Source organism: Tachyglossus aculeatus, chromosome 22, assembly GCF_015852505.1.
Source record: "Tachyglossus aculeatus isolate mTacAcu1 chromosome 22, mTacAcu1.pri, whole genome shotgun sequence".
Lineage (NCBI taxonomy): Eukaryota > Metazoa > Chordata > Mammalia > Monotremata > Tachyglossidae > Tachyglossus > Tachyglossus aculeatus.
In genome coordinates this window covers 46,084,481-46,105,484 of record NC_052087.1, presented here as the reverse complement: position 1 = coordinate 46,105,484, position 21,004 = coordinate 46,084,481, and the positions used below count along the sequence as shown (strand labels likewise).

The following is a 21,004-nucleotide window of genomic DNA, read 5'->3' as shown; positions in this document are numbered from 1 at the left end:
GGGTGCTGCTGCTTTCCGTAATTGACACCCCGGTGTCTGAAGTTACTTCTTCCTGTTCTGGCTGTGCAACAGCAGGAAGGTCAGTGCTAAGACAGACCCTTGTCCCGTTCCCATGCATCCCCTGCCCCGTGACATGCCTCACGTGTTCCCACACCCTCGATAACACCTCGGCCCTGCCAAGGATGGTAGGAACAGCTGCCAACTGGCAGGGGTGCAAGACCGTCCCAACAAAGAACAGGCCCCTCTGCTAATTGGAGCTGCTTCCCATCTGACGGCTCTCTTCACCCCTCCCTTCTCTGCTACAGGAACTGGGCAGCTGATGGCTCTGTCCCCCCTTTCTCCACCAGCCCCCATCTGCCCCAGGCACAAGCCCACCCCAAAACATTAGAACTCAGTGGTCCACAGAGTATGCTCAATAAGAGGGAGTTTTTGTTTCTTTGCCTTATTTTTTTAATGACATTTGTTAAGTGCTTACTATGTGCTAGGCACTGTACTAGGCGCTAGGTGCCAATAATAATAATAATTCATTCATGCATGCAGTTGTATTTATTGAGCACTTACTGCATAGAGAGCATTGTATTAAGCACTTGGGAAAGTACAATAAACAGTGACATTCCCTACCCACAACCAGCTGACAGTCCAGACATCAATACAAATAAAAAAAATTACAGATCTGTACATAAGCGCTGTGGGACTGGGAAGGGAGGAAAAGCAAAGGGAGAAAGTCAGGGCTACTCAGAAGGGAGGAGATGAGGAAAAGTGGGACTTAGTCTGGGAAGGCCTCTCGGAGGAGATATGCCTCCCATAAGGTTTTGAAGTGGAGGAGAATAATTGTCAAATTTGAGGAGGGAGGGCATTCCAGGCCAGAGGCAGGGCGTGGACTAGGGGGTCAGCACCAAGACAGGCGAGATGGAGGCACAGTGAGAAGGTTAGCACTAGAGGAGCGAAGTGTGTAGGCTGGGTTGTAAGAGGAGAGAAGTGAGGTGAGGTAGCTGGGAACAAGGTGATGGACTGCTTTAATGCCAATGGTGAGGAGTTTTTGCTTATTATGGAGGTGGATGGGCAACCACTGGAGTTTTCTGAGAAGGGAGGCTCTGCCACTTCTTGGCTGTGTGACTTTGGGCAAGTCACTTAACTTCTCTATGCCTCAGTTCCCTCATCTGTAAAATGGGGATTAATATTGTGAGCCCCACGTGGGACAACCTTGATTACCTTGTATCCCCCCAGCGCTTAGAACAGTGCTTGGCACATAGTAAGGGTTTAACAAATGCCAACATTATTATTATTATGTATCCTCAACGTTTTTGTAGAAAATGATACAGGCAGCAGAGTGAAATATGGACTGGAATGGGGAGAGACAGGAGGTTGGAAGGTCAGTAGTGCAGGCTAATGAGGCTAATGCAGTAATTTAGGCAGGATAGGATGAGTGATTGTATTAACATGGTAGCAGTTTTGATGGAGTGGTAGGGCAGATTTTAGCTATTCTGTGAAGGTGGGACGGACAGAATTTGGTGATGGATTGAATATGTGGGTTGAATGAGAGAGAGGAGTAAAGGATAATGCCAAGGTTAAGGCTTGTGAGACAGAAAGGATGGTGGTGCCATCTACAGTGATGGGAAAGTCATGAGAAGGACAGGGTTTGGGTGGGAAGATAAGGAGGTTCTGTTTTAGACATGTTAAGTTTGAGGTGACAGGAGGACAGCCAAGTAGAGATGTCTTAAAGGCAGGAGGAGATGTGAGCCTGGAGAGAGATCAGGGAAGGAGTTGTAAATTTGGGTACCATCTGCATAGAGGTGGTAGTTGAATCCATGGGAACAAATGAGTTCTCCAAGGGAATGGGTGCAGATGGAGAACAGAAGGGGACCCAGACCTGAACCTTGAAGGACCCCCACAGTTAAGGGGTGGGAGGCAGAGGAGGAGTCCGTGAAGGAAACTGAGAGATGAACGGTCAAAGAGATAAGAGGAGAAGCAGGAGAGGACAGAGTCAGTGAAACCAAGGTTGGATAATAATAATAATAGTAATGGTACTTGTTGAGTACTTACTATGTGTTGAGCACCATTCTAAGTGCCGGGGTACATACAAGCTAATCAGGTTGGACACAGTCCTTGTCCCACATGGGCTCACAGTCTCAATCCCTATTTTACTGATGAGGTAACAAGCACAGAGAAGTGAAGTGATTTGCCCAAGGTCACACAGCTGGCAAGTGGCAGAGCTGGGATTAGAACCCACGTCCTTCTGACTCTGACCCTTGCTCTATCCACTAGACCATAAGGTTAAAACCTAAAGACAAAAACTCGCATATGAAACACAAGCCCAGAGAACTAATATGTACTAAGCACTAGGTGCTAAGTACATAGCTAGCTAGGTGCTAGGTGTTTCGCATATGAAACACAAGACTGGAGACTTGTCCGGGCTCCAGTCCATCACAGCCCCAAGCGTGCCACATGACCTCAATGTGGCTGTGGAGATTTGTGCTTCCTCTGGGACAGGACTGTGCTGGGGTGATCAGAGGAGCTGTGTCGGGGCAGAGGATTCCCCACCCCCCACCCCGCCCCAGCCCTTTGGAGGCTCTGTGCTCCCACTCCATGAGGAAGAGTCTGGAGAGTCAATCAGTGGTATTTATTGAATGCATACCTTGTGCAGGAAACTGTACAAAGAGCATGAGAGAAGAGACAGAAGTGCCTGGGACTTTGGGGAGCTTGCAGTGTGAATTCCAATCAGCCAATCCATCAAGCAATGGCATTTATTGCATATTTATGGTGGGCAGAGGACTGTACGAAGTGCTTGGAAAAGTGCAATGCAGCGGAGTTAGTAGACATGATCCCTGCCCTCCAAGAGCTTATAGTCTAAAGGAGGAGTTTACAGCCTCCAGGCTCCAGCATGGAGGATCTCCCGAATGCCGGCTCTGAGGCCCAGATAGGCCTCTCCCAGGAGCACCAGAGGCCTTGGAACATTCATCCCATTCCCTCCTCTGGCCGATTTCCCGGCAGCACAGAAGAAGGAGGAGCCCCCAGCTAGGACTGATCATTTCTTCCATCAAATTCTTCTTACTTAGAGGGTGCGCCACATGTGGGATAGCGACTGTGTCCAACCTGATTAACTTTTATCTACTCCAACACTTAGTACTTGACGCAGAGTAAGTGTGTAAGCTCATTATGGGCAGGGAATGTGTCTGCTTATTCTCTTGAATTGTACTCTTCCAAGTGCTTAGAAAAGTTCTCTCAATAAATATCACTGATTGATTGATTAAGAAATACAATAGTAATAATAATAAGCCCAGCAGGTCCTATGATCTTTGCCCTGAGTCATTCTGGCTCTGCTTTCCTCCTGCTCATTGAAGCAAAGAGTGTGAGGTCAACAGACAGGGAATGTTGGGAAATGAGGAGAATCTGTTCATTTTCTGTGTGGCAGGGATTTTTATGCTGACAGGCTTTCAGCTTCTGCGGTGCTAGACAGGCAAACCTTTCTGCCTTGCAAATGCCTTCCCCAGAGAAAGCTGTTGGACAAGCCATGCTGAGGGCCTAAGCTGTCATTTTGCTTCGCTCTCAATCAATCAGTCAACCAATCAGTCATATTTATTGAATGTTTACTGTGTGCAGAGCACTGTACTAAGCACTTGGGAGAGTACAATATAACAGAGATGGTAGACCCGTTCCCTGCTCACGACGAGCTTACGGTTGAGAGGAGGCAGACATTAATATAAGTAAATAAATTAAGGATATGTACGTATGTGCTATGGGGCTGAGGGAGGCATGAATAATGGGAGCAAATTAGGGTGAGGGAGAAAAGTAGATGAAGTCTTAGTCAGGGGAAGGCCACTTGGAGGAGATGTGCCTTCGATAAGGCTTTGAAGATGTGGAGAGAAATTGTCTTTTGGATATGAAGAGATCCTGTCGCTTCGCAGGGATTAGATTAGTTGGAGGAAGGAAGGCTGGATATGGAATCCATCTGCCATATTTCCCTCAGAACGTGTCTGGTATTATTGCCGGAGGTTGGGGGAGGGGTGGCTTAGATTTACCATCATCTCCACGGCAGAGGACAGCTAGGGAAAGGGGAGGGGAAAGAAAAGGAAGCCAGAGGGCAGAGTGGGAAGGAACGGGGCAGGAGAGACTGGGGGGATTTCTTTTCAGTCAGTGCAAACACTCCCAGCCGGGAAGATGAGCCAGGGGAAGCTTGTTATGGGCAGGGAACGTATCTGCCAATTCTGTTGAATTGTACTCTCCAAAGAGCTTAGTACAGTGCCCTGTACATAGTAAGCACTCAGTAAATACCATTGGTTGATTGATGTTTCATTCAGAAACCGTGTGAACTCCTCCTCTAGCCCATTGAGTTTAAGAACAGCTCATGATCCACCACAGAGCTTAGCACTTTCTGGGCCTCTGTTTTATCCCAGTTACCTGGGAATCCACAAACTCCCAACCCAACTTCCAAGAGAGGAAATTTAGTGTTAAAATGTGAGATCCAGCCCGTTAGCCTTTTGCAATTTCTTTCACCAGAAAAAGGAGGTAGGGAAGTTTCATCTTTTTTTTTACCGGCAGAGTGGATCTAGTGATAAATAGAAAAATAATTGTGGTATGTGTTATGCCCTACTTTCTGTCATGTTCTGAGGAAGATTCAATACAATAAGTGCTTAGTACAGTGTTCTGCACACATTGTGTTCAGTAAATACCAGTGATTAATTGATTGATAAAATCGGATCAGACACAGCCCCTGTACTATGTAGGACTCACAGTTTAAGAGGGAGGGAAAAAAGGATTTTATCCCTATTTTATGGATGAGGAAACCGAGGCAAAATGAGATTAAATAACATGCCCAGGGTCTACAGCAGGCAAGTGGCAGAGCTGGGATTAGAACCTACATCTCCTGACTCATGGTACTCTTTCCATTAGGGCACACTGCTTTAGCAGTGGAAGGCAACAGTGTGCTAGGTGCTGCACAAATTCACCCAGTCAAGTCACCAGCCTGCCCAGCAAAGATTAGTCAGGTGGACATTTATCAGTTGAGCAACAAACTGTATTTATTGATCACTTACTGTGTGCAGAACACTGTTCAAAGTGCTTGGAAAAGTAATAATAATTACGGTAACAGTGCGTTCATTCATTCATTCATTCAATCGTATTTATTGAGTGCTTACTGTGTGCAGAGCACTGTACTAAGCTCTTGGGAAATACAAGTTGGCAACATATAGAGACGGTCCCTACCCAACAGCGGGCTCACAGTCTAGAAGACTGTGATTGTCTAGAAGACAATCGTATTTATTGAGCACTTACTATGTGCCGAGCACTGTTCTAAGCACTGGGGTAGATACAAGGTAATCAGGTTGTCCCACTTGGGACTCACAGTCTTAATCCCCATTTTACAGATGAGGTAACTGAGGCACTGAGAAGTTAAGTAGAGAAGCAGCGTGGCTCAGTGGAAAGAGCCCGGTCTTTGGAGTCAGAGGTCATGGGTTCGAATCCCTACTCCGCCACATGTCAGCTGTGTGATCTTGGGCAAGTCACTCAACTTCTCTGGGCCTCAGTTACCTCATCTGTAAAATGGGGATTAAGACTGTGAGCCCCACGGGGGACAACCTGATCACCTTGCATCCTCCCCAGCGCTTAGAACAGTGCTTTGCACATAGTAAGCGCTTAACAAATGCCAATTATTAGTATTATTAACTGGCTTGCCCAAGGTCACATAGCAGATTAGTGGCAGAGCCAAGATTAGAACCCACGTCCTGTGACTCCTAAACCCATGCTCTTTCCATTAAGCCATGCTGCTTCTCTGACCTATGCTGCTTCTCTACCATAGAGTTACTAGATGTGATTCTTGACCACAAGGAGTTTGCAGTCTATGAGGAGTGACAGTAGTAAAATTAATTACAGGGGAAGACAAACATTAAAAAGGAATCGTAGAGCATAAGTGTATGTATGTAAGTGCTGTGGGGCTGAGGAGAGTATGAAAGTGATTAAGGGGTACATAGCAAAGTGAATAGTCGATACAGAGGCAAAGGTGGATGGGGAAATGAGGGCTTAGGAAAGGCCACAGAGTAGATGTGATGTTAGGAGGGTTTTGAAAGTGAAGAACGTGGTGGACTGTCAACATTTATTCATTCATTCATTCAATCGTATTTATTGAGCACTTACTGTGTGCAGAACACTGGACCAAGCGCTTGGGAAGTACAAGTCGGCAACATGTAGAAACGGTCCCTACCCAACAACGGGCTCACAGTCTAGAAGGGGGAGACAGACAACAACAACAAAAAAAAACATGTGGACAGGTGTCAAGTCGTCAGAACAAATAGAATTAAAGCTAAATGCACATCATTAACAAAATAAATAGAATAGTAAATATGTACAAGTAAAATAGAGTAATAAATCAGTACAAACATATATACAGGTGCTGTGGGGAGGGGAAGGAGGTAGGGCTGAGGGGAAACGGGGAGGAGGAGAGTCTTCTAGACTGTGAGCCCGCTGTTGGGTAGGGACCGTCTCTATACGTTGCCAACTTGTACTTCCCAAGTGCTTAGTACAGTGCTCTGCACACAGTAAGCGCTCAATAAATACGATTGAATGAATGAATGTAGGAGAGGACAAAGGGGGCTCAATCTATTTATGTTTATGGGAGTTTGATACTAGTAGGAAAAAGACCCTAACCAGGCTCAGAGTAGTAAGTCAGGAACACACGCAGATAGTCTGCTGTACCACCGGCTCCCATGAGATTAAATCCTCCCCAAATAAACCCTTCAGCCATGTGACAGAAATGCTTTCGCAAGTCCCACTTGTCTGCCCCGGTAACTCTCCTGCCTTTCTGAGTCCCTCGCTCCTCTGCATCCCCCAACTCTCAAAAATGTACTTTCTCAAGCACTCAGTACAGTGCACTGCCATCAGAGGGCACTCAGTGAATGCCATTGCTGCTTCTATGCCTTAAGAGGCACAGGTGAGACTCAGTCCGTAGTGCTGGGCCAGACCCCTCCCATTAATCAATCAATTAATCATCATCATCATCATCATCAATCGTATTTATTGAGCACTTACTGTGTGCAGAGCACTGTACTAAGCGCTTGGGAAGTACAAGTTGGCAACATATAGAGACAGTCCCTACTCAACAGTGGGCTCACAGTCTAGAAGGGGGAGACAGAGAACAAAACCAAACATATTAACAAAATAAAATAGAATAGATATGTACAGGTAAAATAAATAAATAGAGTAATAAATATGTACAAACATATATACAGGTGCTATGGGGAAGGGAAGGAGGTAAGATGGGGATGGAGTGGGGAGGAGGGGGAGAGGAAGGAGGGGGCTCAGTCTGGGAAGGCCTCCTGGAGGAGATGAGCTCTCAGTAGGGCCTTGAAGGGAGGAAGAGAGCTAGCTTGGCGGATGGGCAGAGGGAGGACATTCCAGGCCCTGGGGAATCAATCAGTGGTATTTATTGAGGGCTTGCCGTGGGCAGAGCACTGTGCTAAGCAATTGGGAGAGTCCATTTAAGTAGATACGATCCCTACCCTTAAGGAACTTACAAGCTACAAGGAGGTAGACACTAAAATAAATTACAGTTGGGGAATAAAACAACCCATTTTGAGAAGCAGCATGGCTTAGTGGGTAGAGCACGGGCTCTGAGTCAGAGGACCTGGGTTCTAATCTTGGCTCTGCTGATCGATTGCTTGCTGTGTGACCTTGGTTAAGTCACTTAACTTCTCATTCCCTCAGTTTCCTCAACTGTAAAATGGGGATTACATACTGTTCCCTCCTACTGGGACTGTGAGTCTCATATGGGACAGGGACTGTGTCCAACCTGATAAACTTGTGCTTACAACAGTGCTTAACACATAGGGAGTGCTTAACAACTACCATAAAAAATGTACTTAAGTGTTTTGGGGTGAGGAGTGGGATGAATACCTTGTTTACTTGTTTTGATGTCTGTCTCCCTCCTTCTAGACAGTAAGCCTTTTGTAGGCAGGGATTGTCTCTATTGCAGAATTGTACCTTCCAAGTGCTTAGTACAGAGTAAGTGCTCAATAAATACAATTGAATGAATACCTCAGTGCTTAGCAGGTGAGGACTAAAGTGCACAAGTGATGCAGTAGGGAGGGAAAATAAGATGGAGAGATAAGAGGTGAATCAGGGAAGGCTTCCTGGAAGGGATGTGATTTTCTTTTAGGTAGAAAGTGGGAGAGAGTTCAAGGAAGGAATGAGGGCATGAACAAAGGGTAGATGTGGGAAAGATGAGAGGGAAGATCTATGAGTAGGCTGAATTGTAGGAGGAGAGGAGTGAGGGTTGGTAGCAGAGAAAGAGCTGATGTTTCCCCTGCCAGGATGCAAGTTCTGATATTTTTTTCCAAGTTTCCGTACTACTCTGCACTGCCCCTTCTATTGGACTGGACAATGCAATTTTCACTACTCTGAGTTGACCTTAATCAGTCAATCAATCGATCATTAGTATCTGCTGAGCACTTACTGTGTGCAGAGCACTGTTCTAAGCGCTTGGGAGAGTACAACAGAGTTGAGTACAATACAATAGCTATAATTCTATTTGTTCTGATGATTTTAACACCTCTCTACATGTTTTGTTTTGTTGCCTGTCTCCCCATTCTAGACTGTGAGCCCGTTGTTGGTAGGGACCATCTCTATATGTTGCTGACTTTACTTCCCAAGCATTTACTACAGTGCTCTGCACACAGTAAGCACTCAATAAATATGATTGAATGAATGAATGGTAGAAACGTTCCCTGCCCACAGTGAGCTTACAGCTTTTAACTGGGCTGACTCAGAGATCACCCTACTACCGTGGGGAAACAGCGTGGCTTAGTGGAAAGAACCCAGGCAAGGAGTCAGAGGATGTGGGCTTCTAATTCCAGCTCTACCACTTGTCTGCTGTTTGACCTCGGGCAAGCTTCTTAACTTCTCCCTGCTTCAGTTACCTCATCTGTAAAATGGGGATGAAAACTGTGATTCCCTTGTTTCTACCCCAGTGCTTACAACAGTGCTTGGCACATAGTAAGCGCTTAACAGACACCATAATCATTATTATTATTATTACCGTCTCCTTTGAATGACCTCCTGCAGCCATCACCCATGCTGGCTGTTTCACAAATTAAGGCTATTTGCTGTACAGCCCCAACCAATGAGGGTGAGGAATCATGCTTTTTCCGGGCTTCAGGTCTCGAGTACGAGCCCTTCTGATGAAGTCTAAGCCGCCGGTTACCCAGCCTGGAGAGAGGATTTAGGAGCAGCTGTTTCCACTGGAGGGGAAAAAAGCAGTAACTCATCCTTGAAATGCCCAGGGGTAAATAGAAATGACTCTCTCTGAGCATGCTCTGGGGCTCAAGTTTATATGTGACTAATTTTTGTTCCTAATGGGGAAGCTTCTGGACTCAGGTGAATCTCGTTCTTTCATGTAGCCGGAGTTGCTGTGGAGAAGGCTGGGAGAGGAGAGGAGAGAATTGGGGAGGGTTTTTTTTATGGTAAGATAATAACAATAATAATGATGGTATCTGTTAAGCGCTTACTATGTGCCCAGAACTGTTTTAAGCACAGAGGTAGATACAAGGTAAATAGGTTGTCCCACAGGGGCTCACACTCCTAATCCCCATTTTACAGATGAGGTAACTGAGGCACAGAGAAGTGGCTTGCCCAAGGTTACACAGCTGACAAGTGGTGGAGCTGGGATTAGAACCCATGTCCTCTGACTCCCAAGCCTGTGCTCTTTCCACTAAGCCATACTGCTTCGCTAAGCGGCTTCTCTAGGTATTTGTTAAGTGCTTACTACGTGCCGGGCGCTATACTAAGTCCTGGGGTGGATACAAGCTAATCAGGTTAAACACAGTCACAGTCCCAACATGGGGCTTAGAATCTTAATCTTCTAAGATTAAGTGAAGTGACTTGTCCAAGGTCACACAGCAGACACATGGTGGAGCAGGGATTAGAAAACAGGTCCTTCTGACTCCCAGGCACATGCTCTATCCACTAAGTCATGCTGCTTCTCCACAGGCAAAAGCTTTGAATACCGAAAAACCAGGTTAGGTCCCAGGCCTGTCCTCCAGGGAATGACTGAGAGATGAGCCAGTTTCAGGCTGAAGCTTTCTGGGATCTGGCTCTGGAGGATTTCCCCTTGGAAAGAGGATTCCATAGGGGCCCAACAACCCTCCCGGGAAAGGATGTGAGTTAGAGCAGGGCTTGGATCAAACTTCCCAAATTGCCCGGCCTCAGACACCCAGCTCATCCTTCGATCCCTGAAATGCCATGGGGAAAGAATTCAACATTCAGAGACTCATCAAGGTGACTGTGTCCAACTTAATTAACTTGTACGTACCCCGTTGCTTAGAACAGTGTTTGACTCAGTACACGCTTAACAAATCCATGGCCTAGTGGATGGAGCCCGGGCCTGGGAATCAGTAGGACCTGGGTCCCTATCCCAGCTCTGTCACTTGTCTGCTGTGTGTTATCTTGGGCAAGTCACTTAGCTTCTCTGTGCCTGTTACCTCATCTGTAAAATGAGGATTGAGACTGTGAGCCCCACGTGGGACAGGGACAGTGTCCAACCTGATTTGCTAGTATCCACCCCAGCGCCTGGCACACAGTAAGTGCTTAACAAACACCACAAGTGACAAATACCATAAAAAAGCTATCTGCAAGAGGTATTTCCATCATGAAATATGCCCAAGCCTTTGGCAAGGGAATGGGCTGCTTCCTCCACCCATCAGCTCATCATTAAACTCATCTCCCTCCATCAGGAAACAGCAACAGTGGAACTGATTGGGGTTGAGCAGCCTCCAGGTGGTTGAAAGCTGGGCATTTCAACCTTCCATCTCTGCCTCCATTGGCCCTGGATATATCGCCCTCCACTCCTGTTGGTTCTCCTGTCTCCACTTTGCAAAGGAGCCGGGAAGAGCTGCCTCAGCATTACAGAAAATGCCATGAGTTTTGGGGAGGTGGAAGCTACCATTGGATTGGCCAGAGTGGGGGGTCCCAGGGCCCCAGGGATTAGAGGGGGCTGATTGTGCATGGAGGAGGTTTTCATTCAATCGTATTGAGCGCTTACTGTGTGCACAGCACTGTACAACGCTTGGGAAAGTACAGTACAGTGAGAAGCAGTGTGGTTCAATGGAAAGAGCACGGGCTTGGGAGTCAGAGATCATGGATTCAAATCCCTGCTCTGCCAATTGTCAGATGTGTGACTTTGGGCAAGTCACTTCTCTGTGCCTCAGTTACCTCATCTGTAAAATGGGGATGAAGACTGAGCCCCACGTGGGACAACCTGATCAATCAATCAATCAATCAGTCGTATTTATTGAGCGCTTACTGTGTGCAGAGCACTGTACTAAGCACTTGGGAAGTACAAGTTGGCAACATATAGAGACAGTCCCTACTCAACAGTGGGCTCACAGTCTAAAAGGGGGAGACAGAGAACAAAACCAACATAATAACAAAATAAATAGAATAGATATGTAAATAAATAAATAAATAGAGTAATAAATATGTACAAACATATATACATATATACAGGTGCTGTGGGGAAGGGAAGGAGGTGAGATGGGGGGATGGAGAGGGGGACGAGGATGCAGAGGGGGATGAGGGGGAGAGGAAGGAAGGGGCTCAGTCTGGGAAGGCCTCCTGGAGGAGGTGAGCTCTCAGTAGGGCCTTGAAGGGAGGAAGAGAGCTAGCTTGGCAGATGGGCAGAAGGAGGGCATTCCAGGCCCGGGGGGTGACGTGGGCCGGGGGTCGATGGCGGGACAGGCGAGAACGAGGTAATGATGATGATGGTATCTGTAGCTGCCTCTGAGCTTACTTCTAACAGGGCCAGCCTCTGTGGCTGGCATTCCATGAGTGACATTTCCATTGCACTTGTGATGAACCTAGACAATAGCATTATATCATGGGTTTATATGTATATATATTTCTCTCACACACACACACACACACACACACACACACACACACGCACCACACCACACCCCTCACTGTCACAACACTTGGGTTTCTGAATTGTATTTATTCTTTCAGTCTCCGGTCCTCACGTGAGTTACAACCCAAGAGAAATGGAGGGTAATTTCTAATTGATCTCCCACGAGATCAAAACTGATGGTTGTGTATGGCAAGGTTGAGAAGAGGGCTGGAGAGAAATTAGTTGAAAGCATTGCTCCAAAGACTCTTGTAATTGCATCGTTTATCTAGTCCATCGGGGGTCTTTCCTCCCCCAGGGGTTGGGTGCGGTAAGTGAAAACCAAGTTGTATATTGCCCTGCATCCTTTTTGGCTTTTTCCATTTGGCGATTGTTCCATGCCATTCTCTTGGGGAGCCGTCATGGCGACAAGGCCATTGTGTGGGGAGCAGCCAGAAATAATTCTCCCTGGCCACCTCCGTGTCACAACTTGTCTACTGATAACTGGCCACTGTGATGATAATCATCATTCATTGATTCATTCAATCGTATTTATTGACTATTTACTGTGTGCAGAGCATGTGGGAGAGTACAATACAACAATAAACAGGCACATTCCCTGCCCACGATGAGCTTACAGTCTAGAGGACTGATGATGATGATAGCTCTTGTTAAGCACTTACTATGTACCAAGCACCGTTCTAAGCAATAGGATAGTTACAAATTAATCAGGTTGGACACAGTCCCTGTCCCACCTAGGGCTCACAGTAGGAGGGAGTAGGGAAGTGAAGTGACTTACCCAAGGTCCCACAGCAGACATGGGAGTCCTCTGACTCCCAGGCTCTTGTTCTATCCACTAGGTCATGCTGCTTCTTAAATTACTGTAATTTACTAATAATTATGATATTTATTAAGTGATTACTATGTGCCAAGCACTGTTCTAAACACTAAATATGTACATATCTACAGTTTATTAATAGTCATGTCTGTCTCCCCCTTTAGACTATAAACTCACTGTGGACAGGAAATGTGTCTGTCATATTGTTGCATTGTACTCTCCTAAGCACTTAGTACAGTGCTCTGCACACAGTAAGTGCTCAGTAAATACTATGAACTGACTGACTATTGCTAGTCGTTTACCATAAATACTGACAGTACAGTCCCAGGGCTTGCAGAAAATCAAAACAAGGATGAGTCAGGTGGTCTGAGCCCACTAGTGTTAATGGTATTTATTGAGCACCCATTGGGGGCAAAGCACTGTAGTAAATACCTGAGAAAGTACAACAGGCACTTGAGACACACTTGTCTGCTGTGTAACCTTGGGAGAATCGCTTCACTTCTCTGGATCTGTTACCTCATCTGTAAAATGGGGGTTAGGATTATGAGCGCCATGTGGGGGCATTGACTGTGTCCAATCTGATTAGCTTGTATCTACCCCAGTGCTTAGTACAGTGCCCGGCACATAGTAAGGGCTTAGAAAATTCCATTTAAAAAAAAATAAATAACGGTATTTATTGTGCAATGTGCTGTGCTAAATGCTTGGGAAGGTACTATTGAAGCGTGAGACACAGCCCCTGCCCACAAGGAGTTTACACTCTAACAAGGTCCTTTTTTGTGGTATTCATTAAGCACTTACTGTATGTCAAATACTATTCTGAGCACTGGGGTAGGTACAAGTTATATAGGTTGGATACAGTCCCTGTCCCGCAAGGAGCTCACAGTCTAAGTAGGAGGGAGAATGTGTATTTAATCCCCATTTTACAGTTGAGGCACAGAGAAGTGAAGTGACTTGCCCAAGGTCACCTGGCAAGCAATCGGCAGAGCGAAGATTAGAGTCCAGGTCAGTCAATCAGCCAATCATATTTATTGAGCACTTACTGTGTGCAGAGCTTGGGAAAGTAAAATATAACAATATAAATAATAATAATAATATTGGTACTTGTTAAGCACTTACTATATACCAAGCACCGTCCTAAGGGCTGGGGGAAGGTACAAGTTAATCAGGTTGGACACTGCCACTGTCCCACATGGATCTCACACTCTTATCGCCATCTCATAGATGAGGTAACTGAGGCACAGAGAAGTTAAGTGATTTGCCCAAGGTCACACAGCAGACATGTGGCAAAGCCAGGATTAGAACCCATTACCTTCTGAATCCTAGGCCCATGCTCTATCCCCTAGGCCATGCTGCTTTCCCTATAATAGACACAGACACATACATGACAGACATAACTGACACATTCCCTGACCATGAGTTTAGGTCCTTGGAACAAAAGATTCCACAGACACAAACCAATCACTCAAATGCAGGACCCGTTTTCCCCCCGCAGGCACGTCATGGTGGGGAGAGGTGGAGGAGGCTACTTCATCCCAGCCTCCTTCAAGTGGGATTTAGATTCGGCCCTCCCCCAACCCTGGGCCCAGGCCAGGCCTGCTCCCCCCCAACCCCCAACCATCATTTGGGGACATGCAGGACCCTCGTAGAGGACACAGGAAAACTGAGTTGGCTTGGACACGTGCAAAGGCCAGGGTTGCCGAAGCTATTGCCATTTTCTGACTCGTTCCTCTTATTATCACTGTTGAACATTTGTTAAACTCTCCCGGGGACTGAAAATGGCTCCAAGCAGGAGCTTCCTTCCCAAAATAGAAACCAGGGGGTGAGGGAAAGAAGGAAAGAATTTCTTCTTATTACTGCCTCAATCGCGGGTCCGTGTGCTCTCAGCAGGATTTTAGGTGACTGCCTAACCCTTCTAAGTTTTGAAATAATGCCTTAATGCCTACAGTTCTTATTTCCCAAAGCACTTCAGCAGGAGTGGTCTGATCTGTCGACCCACTTATTTATTCATTACTCTTATTTATTGCTTGTCTCCGATGGGCATAGCTCTGTACAAGGGATGTGGCCTAGTGGATAGGCCATTCTGACTCCCAAGCCCATTCTAGGTCCTGCCTCTGGCCTGGACCACCCTCCCTCCTCAAATCCGACAAACAATTACTCTGTCCCACTTCAAAGCCGTACTGAAGAATGTGCTTGTTTATTGCTGTATTGTACTCTCCCAAGTGCTTAGTACAGTACTCTGCACAGAGTAGGCGCTCAATAAATACGATTGACTGACTGGAACAGTCTCCAGTCAGCCTGCCACCATTTGGGCTTCTAGCACTGAAATTTCTTTGCATTTTTCCCACTCAAGTAACATGTTCTCCCTCTTTCCACCTGTGCGAAAATAAGGAGGCCAGGCCTCTGGTTTCTGACATCCATGTACTTCCCAAGTGCTTGGTACAGTTCTCTGCACACAGTAAGTGCTCAATAAATATGATTGAATGAATGAATGAAGGCCCATCTCCACAAGAAGGCCTTCCGTCTAAGCTCTCCTTTCCTCTTCTTCCACTCCCTTTTGCATCACCCTGACTTGCTGTCTTCGCTCATCACCACTCCCAGCCCTACAGCACTTATATACATATAATAATGATTCCATTTATTAAGCACTTACTATGTGCAAAGCACTATTCTAAGTGCTGGGGAGGTTACAAGGTGATCAGATTGTCCCACGGGGGCTCACAGTCTTAATCCCCATTTTACAGATGAGGTCACTGAGGTGCAGAGAAGTTAAGTGACATCCCCAAAGTCACACAGCTGACAGTTGGCAGAGCCGAGATTTGAACCCATGACCTCTGACTCCAAAACCAATGCTCTTTCCACTGAGCCGCGCTGCTTCTCCATCTGTAATTTATTTATGTTAAAGTCTGTTTCCCTCCTCTAGATTGTAAGCTGTTTGTGAGCAGGGAATGTGTCTGTTTGTTGTTGTGTTGTACGCTCCCAAGCGCTTAGTACAGTGCTCTGCACACGGTAAGCACTCAATAAATACGACTGACTGAATGAATGAATGAGTCCTCTAAGCCAGGCTGCTCCTCTAAGAAACCCAGGTCTCCTGTTAGACACGGCATCTCTCAGTCACCTTGAGAGGAAGTGGGTCTGTTCATCCTCACTCCTCCTTCAGAGCCTAACAAGCAGACAGAAGGGAGATGCCTCCTCTGTTCCAGAGCTGAGGCCCAGTGGAAAGGAAGGAAGAAGGAGAGCAGAGGGCAGGGAGGGAGGGAGCTATTGGACACCTTGGCCAAGATCGGGAGTGGCCTGTCTGGGACCCAGATCACGGGCACTCATCTGCATCAATGCCATTTCTGTGTTTTGTGTTGTCTGTGCTGCAGCAGCTGTCCTGACAGCGAGGCCGGAGAGGATGCCAGGTATGCAGCTGGATGCTTCCCTGCTTCATCGGCCACCAAGCAAGCAAGCCAACGCAACCCCCCAGGACACCCGAGGAAGTCTAGGCAGCGACGTATTTTTAGGTCTAGGTAGATCTGCGGATGTAGCTCTGTGCATAGGCTAAAAAAGATAAAATAAAAAGCACCTGCAGTCTGATTCCCCTTTAAAAGGAACGGTCAGCCAGCTCATATGACCTCAGTCAATCAATGGTATTTATTGAGCGCTTACTGTGTGCAGAGCACTGGACTAAGTGCTTGGGAGAGCACAGTACAACAATATTAAAGACACATTCTCTGCCTACTTCCCAACCCAAAAAAAGGGAAAGACTGAGTCGGGGGCTGTGAGGAGAGACACCATCCCCCCCTTCCCTCTCCCTTCCCTCTCATCCCCCCTCTTCCAGCCCCCCCCAATCACCCTACACCCTTTCACCTCCCCTTCTCAACCTCTCATCTCCCCTCCCTCACCCTCCCATCCTATTCTCCCATAGCCTTATCCCCTCCCCCCCACCCCCCATCTCCTACCCTTCCATTCTCCCTTTCCCCGCACCATCCCAACTCCCCCCAACCTCCCATCTCCCCACCCCACGAAGCCCCCGGTGGAGGTCAGTCTTGGTGGTAGTCTCCTTGCATCCCAGGCCCGCCACATTCTCCCAAAACGGAAAGGCAGAGCTGGGGCCTGGAAATGCCAAGGTGCGGATGAGGAAATGCCCACCCACCCTCTCTGATCGATGGGGGGAAAGCAGGGAGTGAGGAGTCGCAGAGTTCCACACCCTCCCAGCCCTCCCCCACCCCCAGAACCAGGGTCCCCACCAGGCTGATGGCTGGACCATTGGCCTCGGCCACCCCACCCTCTAGGCCTACGAGCAGCCCGGAAGGTTCAGTGTGCTGCCGGGTTCCATTATTTTCCCTGGGGCCCAAAGGGAGAGTTGGTGTTTCCTGGCCCCAACCTTGAAGTGTTCCTGGTGGTGGGGACAGAGGGAGAGTCTGTCCTGGAATTCTTTTGAGGGAGATACCTACCCAAGGTGCCAGTGTGGGCTGGTTGAGAGTGGATTTGGGGTAGCCGTTTCCTGTTTGATAGCATCTCCATCTGCGGTGGGGCAGATTTGGCCCTTTGGGGCAGTCAAGCCAACCAGCCAGAGTTCTTTACATGCTCCCTTTCCTTTGCTTTTCTGCAGCCCAGAGAAGGAACCAGGAGCTGACATGGACATCAGGTACTGAGTTCTATGATCTCCCAGAAATAAACCCCAGGGTTCCTCCTCCATCAGTGACCAATCAATCAATCAATCTGGGGTATTTGTTGAGTGCTCACTGTGGGCAGAGCATTGTACTAAGTGCAGTAATCACCCAGCAGGTTCTTAAGTGAGCACTAGGATGCTAATAATAATTGTGATGTTTGTTAAATGCTTACTATGGACCAAGCTCTGTGACAACCACTGTGATAGATACAAGATAATAAGGATATTCGTTAAGCACTTACTATGTGTCAATCACTGTTCTAAACCCTGAGATAGGTAGGACTTAATCAGGTCAGATGCAGTCCTTGTCCCACAGGGGGCTTACAGTCTAAGTAGGAGGGAGAACGGGTATTAAACAGATGAGGAAACTGAGGCCCAGATCATTTAAGTGGCTTGCCCAAGGTTACAAAGTGGGAAACTGGAGGATTTGGGATTAGAACCCAGGACCGCTACCTCCCATATCCATGCTCTTTCCACTAGGCCACACTGCCTCTCAGATCCACAACATGTCTCCTGTGTGACCTTGGGCAAGTCACTTAACTTCTTTGTGCCTCCATTACCTCATCTGTAAAAAATGGGGAAAAGAGTGAGCCCCATGTGGGACAGGAATTTTGCCCAACCTGATAACTTGTATCTACCCCACAGCTTAGAACACTGCTTGGCACATAGTAAGTACTTAACAATTACCATAATAATAATAATAACTATTATTATTATTATTATTATTTATCAGATTTAATCCCTGATGCACACGGGGCTCTCAATCTAAGGCAGGGCCTCAGACTCCCACAACCTTGGGAGGGAGGGAAGTTTTTATAGGGCCATGGAGTCAAAACTCACAGTGTTGATTCTTTGATTTATGAAAAAGAGTAAGCAATGACTCATCACTCACACTTCAGATAATTCTCAAATAAGTACCTGCCAGGGAAATTAACTGGTCTGTTCACATCACCACTTCCCTGGGGTAGGGGAAGGGAGGGAGTGACAGAAATATTTAAAATTTGCTTTTCGAAGTTTGGGTCCCAAATTGAGTTTTGTTTTAAGCTCCTGGGGAAGCCCAGGGATTGAGGGAAAATTGATATTCATTAAGTGCTTTCTCTGGGCCAAGTGCTGGAATAGATATAGTACTCAGATGCTGGGGAATATTATTGTATCCTGGAAGTCTTCATTATTTCTCTCCCTGGGGGTGAGAGCCAAGGGTAGGGACAGCCCAGCCCCAAGTTGTCCTTTGGCTGACTGCCCCATCTCCCCCACCCCCAGTGACTGGAGAGCTGGCAAGGATGAGCGCCTGAGGCATTAGGTCAAGGTGTCCGTTCTCTGGATCCAAGGTAAAAGTGACCCCTCTGTTTTTGCAGGAAAAGAGGGCCTGTGGCCTATGCCTCTCAGAAACCATGGTTGCTGAATGCCACTGTGGAAGAGAACATCACATTTGACAGCCCCTTCAACAAACAACGGTAAAGTTCTTGCCAACTCTGGTGTGGGAGGCAGAGGTGGGGAGTGGGGTGTTGGGTTATCGAGAGGGGAAGATGGGAAGATGCAAATAAGGGGACAAGAAGGAAAGATGGCCATAAGGATGGATGTCAACCCCGGCTACGCTCACTCTATTGACCTTCCAAGGCTTCTTTGCTGTCAGAGACAGAATACTTGGCTAATCCATAGAGACCCTGGCTGATGTTTTTATGTTTGAGAGAGGAGAAGGGAACTAAAGGAGAGGCAGGAAGGCAAGATGGGAAGAAACCAATGGGATGATTACCAGTGACTGTGCCTCAGCATCTGGGCATGATTGCCAACAATATGAGGGCAGCAACCCCCTCCCCCCTTACCAACACACCACTTTTTGATCTAGTCTTCCTGCCCACCCTCATTCCAGGTCTGTGACAAGTCCTGAGAGTTCCCAGTCAGGGCTGAAGTGCTGGCTTTCTGGCCTGTTGGCCTTCTGAGGCCTGTCCCCTCCCAATTCACATCCCTCTCCTAAAATCCCTACTTCCTTCCGGCCCCTGCATTCAACATGGAAAGTTGGCCCCTTTACTTGGTGGGCTTTTGTGCAGATCTGCAGGACAAATCTCTTTCCAGAGAAGCTTCCAGGAGGAAACCTCCCTGCCCTCCCCATAATGGCCAGGCTACTCTCACTCACCAGATCTCCTACCGCTACAGTATTAGGGCACCACTGATTCCACCTTGGCATGATAACAGCAGCCTGAACGGTGGGCAAGGCCTTTGCCCTGGATCAGAAGAAACTGGGACATCTGTGTCACCCTCTGTGCCCCCTCCACACCCTCTGTCATCTGAACAAGAGGCCCCTCTGGACAGGGAAGACTGACAGGGGCACTGATTCCAAGCCATAGCAACATGGGGGAAGAGAGATTTCCACTGGCTGGCATGCCAGGGTGGGATTTTCAAGCAGCCTGAGCAGGCATGCCCACCTCAGGCACCCATTGTGAGGTGCCAACATGCCTATACTATAGCTCAGGAGGCATAAAAAGTATCTAGATTTCTCATTAGGGAGTGCATCCAGAGGGATCCCATTGCTTCTGGTGGATTTATATCTGGATTGGAGAAGCCAAGACCCCCTCAGTGACTGGGAGGGTGAGGTGAGAGATGGGCCAACAGTTTCTCCATTGGCTGGGTGGGGGAATGTAGTTGTGCAAGCCCCCAGTTCTGTCTTCTCTTGTGTCACTGTGCTCACAGCCCTGCACAAACTGCCTCTCCTGAGCAGTCCCTCTGTGGGGGCCTAATAGTAATAATAATAATAGCTATAATACTAATAATAACAACAATCATGAATTGTGGTATTTGTTAAGTGTTTACTATGGCCAAACACTTTACTAAACACTGGAGCAAATTCCAGATAATCAGGTTGGATCACCGCCCCTGACCCACATAGGGTTCACAGTTTATGTAGAAGGGTGAACAGGTATTGAATCCCAGTTTTACAGATAAGGAAACTGAGTCACAGAGAAGTTAAGGTCATACAGCAGGCTAGTGGAAGAGCAAGATTAGAACCTAGATCCTCTGACTCCAAGGCCTGGGCTCTTTCCATTAGGCCATGCTGCTTCCTAGACAGATCATTAGTAAGCACCCTCACCTCTGACTGCCAAAACAGTAGGTTTTGGTCTCTCCAACACCAGATGAGGAGAGTGAAATTCCCAACACTGCCTCTGTTCATGCCTGTTCAATTTTCCCCTTTGAATACCTGACCATCTGGGAGACCAGGAGTGGAGCCCATGTCAGGAGACTTCCCCACTCAGGTGATGTTTGTTTGCTCACCCTTTATGGAAAGAGCCTCTGGAACCATTAAGATCTGTAATTCATTCCTTTCCAGGCCCACAGTGGTTCCTGGCAGTAAAGATTTCCCCATTAACTAGCAGCCAGACGGGGCTGTGCTGGGCTGTATCGGTTAGCCAGTCAGTCAGTCGTATTTACTGAGCACCTACTGTGTGCAGAGCTCTGTACTAAATGCCTGGGAGAGTATAGTATAACAATAAACAGACTCATTCCCTGCCCACAAGGAGCGTAGAGGTTAGAGGGGGACACAGACATTAATATACATAAACAATTTACAGATATGGACATAAAGTGCTGTGGGGCTGGGAGAGGGGATGACTAAAGGGAGCAAGTCAAGGGAGTGGGAGAAGAGGAAAGTAGG

General features: G+C 47.3%; 1 protein-coding gene across 5 annotated transcripts in view; it reads left to right on the top strand.

Moving 5' to 3' along the window:
• The window catches only part of ABCC8 (ATP binding cassette subfamily C member 8), a 121,503-nt gene that overhangs the window by 72,305 nt on the left and 28,194 nt on the right, over nucleotides 1-21,004 (top strand). For 3 of the 5 annotated variants that reach the window (XM_038764329.1, XM_038764327.1, XM_038764326.1), the window contains exons 17-19: nucleotides 16,070-16,105; nucleotides 17,299-17,334; nucleotides 18,714-18,812. In XM_038764329.1, coding sequence (XP_038620257.1) covers nucleotides 16,070-16,105; nucleotides 17,299-17,334; nucleotides 18,714-18,812 — 171 coding nt within the window. The remainder of the gene's footprint in view (nucleotides 1-16,069; nucleotides 16,106-17,298; nucleotides 17,335-18,713; nucleotides 18,813-21,004) is intronic. The other 2 variants (XM_038764330.1, XM_038764328.1) reach the window with 1 other exon arrangement.